Source organism: Siphateles boraxobius, unplaced genomic scaffold (genome assembly GCF_051911475.1).
Source record: "Siphateles boraxobius isolate OS27281-9 unplaced genomic scaffold, OSU_SipBor_1 66, whole genome shotgun sequence".
NCBI lineage: Eukaryota > Metazoa > Chordata > Actinopteri > Cypriniformes > Leuciscidae > Siphateles > Siphateles boraxobius.
In genome coordinates, this window is record NW_027509193.1 from 32,176,540 (window position 1) to 32,186,721 (window position 10,182).

At 39.5% G+C, this 10,182-nt stretch overlaps 1 protein-coding gene across 1 annotated transcript; it reads right to left on the reverse strand.

Annotated features, from left to right (window-relative positions):
- Positions 1-401: 401 nt before the first annotated feature.
- On the reverse strand, positions 402-9,928 carry nfil3-2 (nuclear factor, interleukin 3 regulated, member 2). The gene is made up of 2 exons (XM_077213647.1): positions 9,629-9,928; positions 402-4,571 (listed from the first exon to the last, which is right to left on the reverse strand). The coding sequence occupies exon 2, from the start codon at positions 3,977-3,979 to the stop codon at positions 2,366-2,368; it is 1,614 nt and encodes a 537-aa protein (XP_077069762.1). The 5' UTR covers positions 3,980-4,571; positions 9,629-9,928; the 3' UTR covers positions 402-2,365.
- Between the last annotated feature and the right edge of the window lie 254 nt (positions 9,929-10,182).

Consider the following 10,182-nt stretch of genomic DNA (forward strand, 5'->3'; position numbering starts at 1 on the left):
CAATGCGCAAAGTGTACGTATCAGTTCGCTGGACACATCTGCATAACGTGTTTAAGCAGCACATTGAGTAACTAGGTCAGAGTTACATAAGTAAAGTAAGCCTGCGGTAAAGCTAGATTGATGTGTGTCAGTGTGTCAGTATCTCATGATAGGCCGGACCAAGATGTTCAACATTTCTGCCCTTTCGTAATGTTAAGCCAGGATATAAGACATTTAATCTTTCCTTTGTTTGCTAATCTCTTTCAACTTGAGTGAAATCCTTTTTAGAAAGCAAACAATTATGTAATCTGGTGTCAATAAATTTAATTCGATAAGGCTATAATTGCATGTTGCAAAATATAATGCAGTTATGTAATTAGATAACTAAGTGGACACAGTATAAAAAAGGACAAATGCATGAATAATGCAACAACATTTTTTTATTTAATTTTTTTGTAGAATTTTTGAAATGTTCCCAAACCTAGCACTGAATATTAGTGTTTTTACAATATGCATCTATTTCAAAGCAGTGCCATGGTCTACTCAATAACAGCAAACAAGCCTTGCTTTCCACTTTCTTTTTTGATAAAACCCATAAGAAATAATAATACAAAAAAACATCAAACATCACTCAGTTTGAAGCATACTGAAAGGACAAAGAGGGATATGGTGACATTGTGGTGAGCAATTACAAAATCCCAGTAAACAGGAAGTAAAGACGCAGTTAGTGATAAAAAGGACAACACTTGGCCCCCAAAAACATTTTAAAAAGCACAATACAGTGTTGTAAGAAAAAAATATTTTACATTTATACACAAGTGCCATAAGTTAACATGACATGTAGACTTATTTTGAAAAATAATTGAGGGGAGTTGTGACTAAAATTGAGCCACCTGAAAAAATACAAAAGTTCTTCTAAAAGTAAAAAAAATCCCCCAAAAAACAACTTTAATTAAACCTCATTTTAGCAGGAAAGCATATGCAGGGCAGCGGCTGACTAGTGAGTAAGGAGTCAGCAAACCAGTTAAAGAGTGAAAAAACTGCAGTATCAGCTAGCTTAATTGCTTAACTGGCGGCCTCGATGGCAAACGATCTGAGACATTATGCTAGTAATCATCCATTTATACTGATGTAAGCAGGGTGGAGCTTTCCTGTAAACCCCATGCTAATTAGAGCAAATCATTCACGTTCATAACCAGAGAGGAAGAGAAAGTTATTTCGCATTACGTCCAGAACAAAAATTGTTTCATATCTATCTTTCTTTATTATAGGTTCACTCTATAACAGGTTATGAAGCAAATTTATGTTTTACATCAGTGGGTGTACTATTAAAACAATAAATAAGAAGGCTACATAAAATGGAAGGTAAATGTAATTTTTAGGGTAGTTTTAATGTTTTAAACATCTGCAAAATACATATTACAATAAACAGTGTTTCAAGACTAGACATTTCAATTAGTTATAACTGCAATAAAAACATTTTAGTATTTATGACATGGAAATTACATTAACCTGCAAATGTATCTGTAAAGGCTTTGGGGCATTTTGTCATTTTCCTATAAAAGGAGAGTTTCAAAAAAATATTTATTTGCAAATTGGTAAAGTAAAAAAAGGAGTTTATATTAAGTGGTACTGCAAACACACTGATATTTTGACAAGGAAAAATTATTTAGTCGCTGAACTCTTTTTGTTTTCTTTTTAAAATATATTCATATATAATATTTATATCACATTTTATACATACAAACCAAGTGCCTGATCAAGAAGGAGCAGTAACTAGGCTGTTGAATGTGGGAAAAGCGATGGGGAGCACTAGTTAGAAAAGCAGAGAGGTAGGGAGCAGAGAGAGGTATGAAATTAAAGCCATGTTTCTTTGGTCAAGGGAACGTTCCCTGAATCTTCTGATGTTTGATATGTTTAAAAATGGTGCACAGCGCCCTGCAAATGTTCTGTTGTTTCGTTGTGGCCAAAAACTAAGAAAGGGGCACTTGAAATTGTCCATTTACATAGAAGAATCCGTTACAATGCCTCACAAATTGTAGATATTGCTATTGAATTGAATGTACTCTTATGTTGACATCTTGGTGCAGCACAGGAAATACAGGTAAGTGCGATCAATAGCATGTCATCCTATTTCATTCTGTCATAAAAGTGCCACTGTAACCTTAAGAGGAAGTTAAACAAACAAACCAAACCAACAAAAGGTAAGTCTATACATTATGGTACAATGCATCAGGTTCTGTCCTGATGTAGTTCTGGCAATGTCCACTTCTCTTATTCCTAGCCATATGAACAGGGAATGGGCGAAGGATTAAGGTAGGACCTCAAAGGGTTTAGTCTCTTGGGGATTTATACCAAGACCCAAGTGAGTCCTACGGTCTCCCATTCAGTCATGTCTCTTGTTGCAACTGTTACGCAAGCTGGATTCCTTCTTCCCACATTCGATGCTTCCAAACGAAGTGTCCTGCTTGCAAAACCCTGCATTCAACTGACCGCCAGATTGAGACAAGGCCAGATAAGGGTGCTGAGGTAATGGTTGGAAATTAGCAGGTGGTGTCGTTGGCGAGTCTTGAGATGATGCTGTGCCCTCACTCTGAGCTCTGTGCTTGAGTCTCAATTTGTGGGGTAAGGCAGTGCCTTTGATTTCCCCTTGGCCGTCTTTGCACTGGGTTGGTGAAAAGGAGCTCTGGGTCATGAATATGTGAGGGTGGTAGCTGCCTGTATCAGAGCAAGAGGAAGAGGGAGACTCATCATCTGTGGAGCCCTCTTTATCAGAGCTGCGGGGATCCCCGTCACTTGAGGAAGTGTCCTTTCCTGAGTGAGCCTCATAGTACTCTTTTTGTCTCAAGCTGCCTTCGTAGGTCAGCACTGGTAGCTCGTCGTTTTCCTTGGGGCTATTTGAACAGTGATAAATCTGTGTTTCATCTCCATCCTCGGGTCTCACCAGAAGATTTGGGGCTGCAATGTACGCTTGCCTTTCGGCGGCCTCTGTGTAGTCATGAGGAGAGTCCAAAGTCTTCCTCTCTAGCCGTCTGGTCACCTCTGCCAAGGTTTTTTCGGTTGGTTCCTCTGTAAGCTGGGTGAGGTTCTGCTGCTCTTTTGGAATCATTTCCTGAGTTTCTACAGGATACGAGGCACTGCTAGAACGGTACAAGATAACACTTCTTTGAGCAGATTGCGGGACGTCAGAAGTTTCAACCGTCTCCTGGTGTTTTTGCTTCTGTTGGTTGGCTGAATAACCTTGCTCAAAAGTCCGCTGGTGAAGAACTGCAGGTATTCTAGAATGAATGTTGAACATGAACTGTGCGGTGGTGCTATTGACAATGTCCATCTCTAGACCCATCCCTTCCTGTTTGATGTCATACGCCATTGGCTCTGGGCTGTCCCGAGAGGACCCATCGGACATATCAGAGAGGGAACCTCGTGGGGAGTACTTCGTCAATTTCAAATGCCCATCCCCCCGAACAGACTGCTCTGTTTCAGAAGAATCAGAGTTTATCATCATCTGAGAAACACTGGAGTAACCATTAGGGTAGAAGCAAGTGGAGGAAGAGGATGATGATGAGTTGCCCCCAGAAGTGCCATTGACTGCTCCACCAATCTGCTGACTCTTTTCCATGTAGGAGGCAGTACTTATCAGACCAAACCTGAGCTTAAGCTGTAAAAGTTCAGTTTTTAGGCGTACATTCTCATCGTTCAGTGCCATAACTCTGTTCTCGAGGATCATGTCATTAAAGCGCCGCTTCTCCCGGGAACGCTTGGCTGCCTCGTTGTTCTTACGTCGCTTTTCCCAGTAGGATGCATCCTTTTTCTCATCTGAGATAAATTCACGCTTGCGTCGACAGCTCATGTTGTTTGACTTCGGTTTGAGAAGGCGGCTCTGGCGAGGGTTGCTTTGAGGTGAATGGAGAAGATCGCTGTAGTCTGAAAAGCTGTCTGTGTTCTCTAAGGTTTTGCTAGAACTGGAATTTGATGGGATTTGTAAGTTCAAACTTTCCATCCTCGGCTTCACCACCGATAATGGAAATTAATGAAGAAACGGGGATGGGGGGATAGGTGGTTACAAGATTCCCTGTAGGATATCCTGATTTACAGTAGACTGGAGAATCTTCAACTAAGTAGCTGGATCAGCAAATACTTTATGAGGTGTTTTAGCTTCTGAAAAGCTGAACCTCATTGATTTTGTTGATTTGAATAGCAAGGAAATAATCCTTGATGATCAAGTGTCCAGGTTGGCTAAGAAGAGCAAGAACAGGTGCACTTTATTATGAGTCTCCTGCATTTAACAAACCCGAAGAATTCCTCTGTGAGTTAAATCTTTTACTCTCTTGCCACACAATGATGGTCAAAGCCAAACGAGGGGTAATACAGTACAGAGAAGGTCTCCAAAACTGCTTAAGATTCTGACCCCCTTTTTCTTTGTTTTCACTTTTGTTCCTTTATGTAACAGGGCTCTATCATGCCACAGAGATGTGTCCCAGTGCCTTGGGCGTGTTGGAGGATATAGGTCACTTGGTCTGCCCCAGCTTGCCAGCCTCTTGGGGAGGGGTGCTGTTGCTCTCAAAGCCTCCCGCTGGCTGTTCGACGAAAGGCTGCAGACATAAAAGAGAAAAGAAAGACCGATTTGTTAATTCTCAAAAGCTGAAGCAATTCATAGTTTGCCTTTAGGCACTTAAAGAAATCTTTTAATTTGTTGTAGTTTTTCATTTTAAATTCAACTCTCCACATTCTCTGCATGGCTGGTTAATCAAAAGATTTAGAAGAGGAATGTTCAGCTGTGCCTTTGTCATCTACTCAACCTTGACAACCACAGAATGTTTTCTGTTGCCGAGTAACCACTGTCTGACCTGCTAACCCTCCTATTGATTTGTTTGTCTGCGACCCTTGACCTTACCTCACTGACTAGACATTGGACTCTTGTGATGCAAAGGGACTACGGCAGTAGTTGTCAGTGATTATTTTGGTCAAGGAGGACCAACGGCTAAAGAAACTGACTTAAAATTAGTTTCCTAGTTCAGCATCACCCTTTGTACATAATTCCAGCAAGAGAATTCCAGAATTCCATCCATGTGTTCCGCAAACATGACTACACATATGGTAAACATTAGCAATGAACATGATTTGTTTCAACATTTTGAAACCTTATCCTGTATTACATCATCTTCTCAGAGGAAATCAGTGCAAGAGGTTTCGGCTTTTGAAACATTAACATAAAATGTTACAACACATCTCCTCTTGGCTGCACAGCCCGATGAGCCTGGTGCCCCAATGTGCAATGAGACCCAAAAACCAAATTAAAAAAACATTAACACTTCATCTTTTAATGACCATTCACAAAAAGGCTTTCAAGGAGAACTTTCGAAAGAAGCATACTTGAGCTAAAATAAGAAGCCAAGAAAACCTCATGACAATAATTACTTTAATGGGAGATAAAACAAGGTCAGGCAAAAGGCAAGAAAGGTTTTATGATCTGGGGATTGGGAGTTTGGCAATATAGGTCAGGCCTTTCTGGAAAAAAGGGGAGCCAAGGGAACATTCCATCAACATGAGTTCAGATCCAGGGGAGGTAACTGTTTCATCCATTTAAAAGTGAGCACTAAAGGAAAAGCGGAGTCTCCAGTGATGATGAACTCAGCAGCCAGTGGTTAATTCCACATTTGCTGCAATCCTATCATGACCTAAACTGAGCCACAGCTCCCTGTTGCAATGTCAGGATATTGTTGTTCAACTAAAAGTGTCTGATATTCCTTTTTTCTACAAGTTTGCTCAGTTTGGCTGCAAATATCTGGTCCCAGTATCCCAGTAATATTGAACTCATAAGGCCAATTTATGAGGCCACTGTACTCTAATAGTACAAGAATAAATAAAAGGGAACTATCACAAATTGTAGTTGAGAGTAAAACCATTATATTTTAAAAAGCAGTTAAGACTTGTATATCTAAAACAGACCAATGCCTCCGTAGCAATAAGTATGACATATGCATCAGAAAATATGCACAAATGTAGTGTAATCTTGTGATCTGGCTGCCCTTTTTATGGGTTATGGTCTCCTCATCCCAGACATCTGAGGGAACATTACGTAACTCGAGACAGCTTAAACCTCTTCTGATGGCTTCAATCAACACTTTCTGGTTTAGTCTGGTAATGCATAATGAATATGGCCTAAACTGTGACATTTCCTCCCCTAATTATTGTACGATATTAATAGAATATGTCAATAAAGTGCATTGTTAATGAAATGTAAATTGTTAATCGGGTATATTTATGGTCATTTAGGTAAGGGGCAGAACTAAAAGAGACTCCCTCCCTGAATGACCCACTAACCTAGAAACTGAGGGGTTAGCGAGTAAAAACTGGCTCTTTTACCTTGTGCTCAAATATAGGTCAGGAGTCCAACAGTCATCACGAGAGAGAGAGATAAAGTCAGAAAGGGAATTGAAGTGTTTGCTAAAAATAGAGAGGTGAGGGATGGATTGAGGATAAGCTCAATTAAGTATAAGAAAAAAAGAGAATACAGGTAAAAAAGGTGTTTGGATGCTTGCAGACATTTTATTGAATGCCAGCTACACAAACACTTTCCAAGCTTTCCAAGAGCTTTCCAAGACACCCTAACAAAATAAAAATAAAAATCCATCAGGGAGAAGTGCCAATTTCTGGGAAAATAGAAAGACTGCATCAAATGTAAACAATTTTTTAAATATTGGCACAGTATTCAGAGTTGTCCTAGGATATTATCATACAATGAAACATACGGTCATAATTGTGAATGAATCACTTGATTCCGTTCTTTTTAGTGATTCAGTCAAATCGACTGCTGAATCAGACTGAACTGAGCACAGGATTCGTGGATTGGGATCAATCAGACAAATCATTCTCTCACTGAATCAGTTCAGATTACTCAGAAATGCCAATGCTTATTTCAGGCTAACATTGAGCAGAGCACTGCATAATGCATTTTTTCGAATGCAACTGAAATAAATGGTATTTAATTTAAATTTTAAATTTAATTATTGTAAATGTAAATGCTACTGTGCCTCCTTTAAACTGGAGAAAAATGAAGAGGCTATGAATAAAAATAGTAAGTGGATGAGTTATTTACTCTGTCTACCACACCCATGAGTCAATAAAAATAATGTATCTCCTCGCATTAACAACAATGCAACTAATAATTGAAATCTTACATCACCAACAATCAAACCATCATAAAGAGTCTGACATGACACACCTGTCTGTTTTTCAAAATTGCTATTATTTATCATGTGACATGGATTAATAAAATAATTTCTTATAACCCCCTTCACTGGATGACGTGCAATTAGATCAACTTAAAACTGTAATGGCCAATAAAACTCACTTTCACTCTTACCCTATATATAGGACATGGGTTATATTTGCGCTTTAATCAGGGAAGAAATAGCATGTCTGGCCCACTGTAGACTTAACTTGGGCGAGGCCTGGAAACTATAATTCAGCTCAAATGTTTCATGTGTTGCTTTACAGCCGTTTCAGTAATGGAAATAATGGGTGAAGGCGGGGAGCTGGATTTCATTGTGGCCATGTAATTGACCCTGGGGCGGAATGTAATATTCGGCACGTGGGATGGGAGCTCTTTTTTTTTGTCTTTATCTTCTCCAGTAGGAGGAGGGCAGGCCTTGGACAAGCAGGAGGAGTTCCAGGCCAACTCTTTCTATAAACACACTCATATCATCCTCTATTGAAAAAAAATTAAATGCTTTGACCGAGTCCATGTGTTTCACCAGTCACATGCTCTCTTGCCCCACAAAACTAATGGTAATTTGCCTCTCCCTGTTAGCCACATCGGCACAATAACGACACGCCTCATCCCTACCTTCCTTTCTCTTTCACTAAAAGAAATTTTGAGAAATCCATAGAGGTCAGTAAACTTGGTCACACTCAAACACCGTAAATCAACAATGACACTGCACTTAACAAATATGCTTTCATAGCAATCTGAAAGATTTATCTGCACAATTTAACACTTAGAGAACTAGCACTACCAATGTTTATATATATATATATATATATATATTTGCTAAAGCAGTTGCCAATATGCAAGATTTAGCTGCACGGATCAGTAAACTGGCAGAAGCTTTGTTCTTTGTTATGGCAGACGAGGGTTGCTTTCTCCAGGTTTATGACCTACATTCTGCGCTGGCACACAAAGCAGTTGGTCTGATGCCCCCTGATGCTTTAAAGACCCTGTGTTTTTGTTCTTTTATTTAGACTTCTCATTTCTCTCCATTATGTAACTCTTCACACAAAGAGTGCATTATGTCAGAAGAAAAAGGCAAGATGTCAAGCAATCTCACATCCACAAATTTTAGGCTGATCATGCATGGTGCATGTTTTCTTAGGAATATATATATATATATATATATATATATATATATATATATTATTTTATCTAAACTGTGTGATGCAAGAGCTTATGATATAAAACATCATATTATGCATAGACCGAAAAAAAGTGACTTAACCTAATACTCATGTAAATTGTACAAACATGTAATCAAAGATAATGACCTCGGGAAATCAGTTTATATCCAAGTACAGGGAACTCTCTGATGAATAACAATAGTATAAAGTTTAAGTAGCCTACATACAAATATAATGCGGGGATTAGGTGATTTGACCACGATAAATAGCTACAACAGTAACCACAAGAACTGAGGCCGTAAAAACAACCGCTATCGCTTGCTTACGGGCAGAAAATGCCCCTGGATGTCAAAGAATTCGCACAATGTGTACCAAAATTGAATCTTAACACATATCAATACATTAAACGAGAGTTTAGTGCAAGCATTGCATGTTTCCGACTTGTAGTTGGGCATTTACATTTTACATGCAAGAAAGTTACATTTGGTTGCCAACTGGTTTGATCCTGTCTGAATTCAAGGAAAGAGTTAACAGGTGTGACTCCTCTAACGTAAACACCCGCGTTAACCTTTACCGAGCACGGCTACTCGTGACAGCGAGAAGTGTGTCCGGGATTTTTCCTCCCGAATCGCCGCATTAACCTTCTAACCCAATTGGATTGAACACTTGCATTAGGATGTCATTGTCGAACATTATTCAGTAACATGATATCAAGTCATTTTCGGCGATATAATGAAATTATGTTTGTTGGTGTTTTAATCAAGTCATAAGCGGTGCGCCAAGCTGAACTAACTGTAACTGTGAAAAACTGCCTTTTTTTAAATACACTGACCAATCATAAAATAGGGTAATATCATTAGGCTACTAGCCCTAAATAAACAATGATTCCGAAAACTTTTGTGCATGCCTGGATGATTGTTCATGGGCAACATTTGAAATATGGTATGTGCATCAAGTGCTAAATGTCCTGTCAACAGTCGCGAGGGGTCCTGGCCTCGCCTTAACATTGCGAACACGCATACTGAGCAACATCCCAATCTGTAACGAGCATGCGTAAACATACTAAACATAAACTAATTAATTTATCTGGATGTGAGCTTGGGCCGTTGCATTACAAATATAATTCTCTGATTATTTCCAGTCATCTAATTTCATAGCCGCGTAAAATGACCGCAAGATCGCGCAGAAGCATCAGCCATGCAGTTGTAAACATACAGTGTGCGCGCATCTAAAATTAGTAAAGCAAACGTACCTTTTGTGGCTTTTGTGTGTGTATCCAAATATTTGGCGCCAGATGTTTATTATTAGTCTCTTTGTATCAGCCTAAAAGACTTCAATGGAAAGCCGAGGTGATCCACACACACGCACTACACGCCGTGTCCTGAGCGCATGGATTCCGCAGCCAGTGTGTTTTTGCCCTGGTTCCTTGTGTTGTGTTGGCGAGGCGCTCCAGTATCCTGCCGCGAGCTGCTTCTGTTTAGAAATGTATGTTAGTAGGTCAGCGGTTGCATAACAGGACGCTTCGGGTGCCTCGTCACGTTTTGTTTCTCTCTTTTACCCCCACCTCCGTCCCTCCCTCATCCATCCGAAAGCCTGTGAGTGCATATTAACTGGGAGGAGGCAGTCCGCCCGACCTACTCTCGGGTATAGGACGGTGATATTCCTAATAAGATTGACATGTGGGCTAGAAAACATGTAGCTGTTAATTAAGGTTGGATGCAACTTTCCACTTTTTAAAATGTTAAAAATGTATTCAGGAAATTGCACATAACACTCTAATTCACATTTTGAAATGTGATTTTTTTT

Bases quoted from the DNA above. Each gene is read 5' to 3' on its own strand.
- nfil3-2 (XM_077213647.1), bottom strand. From the start codon at position 3,979: ATGGAAAGTTTGAACTTACAAATCCCATCAAATTCCAGTTCTAGCAAA.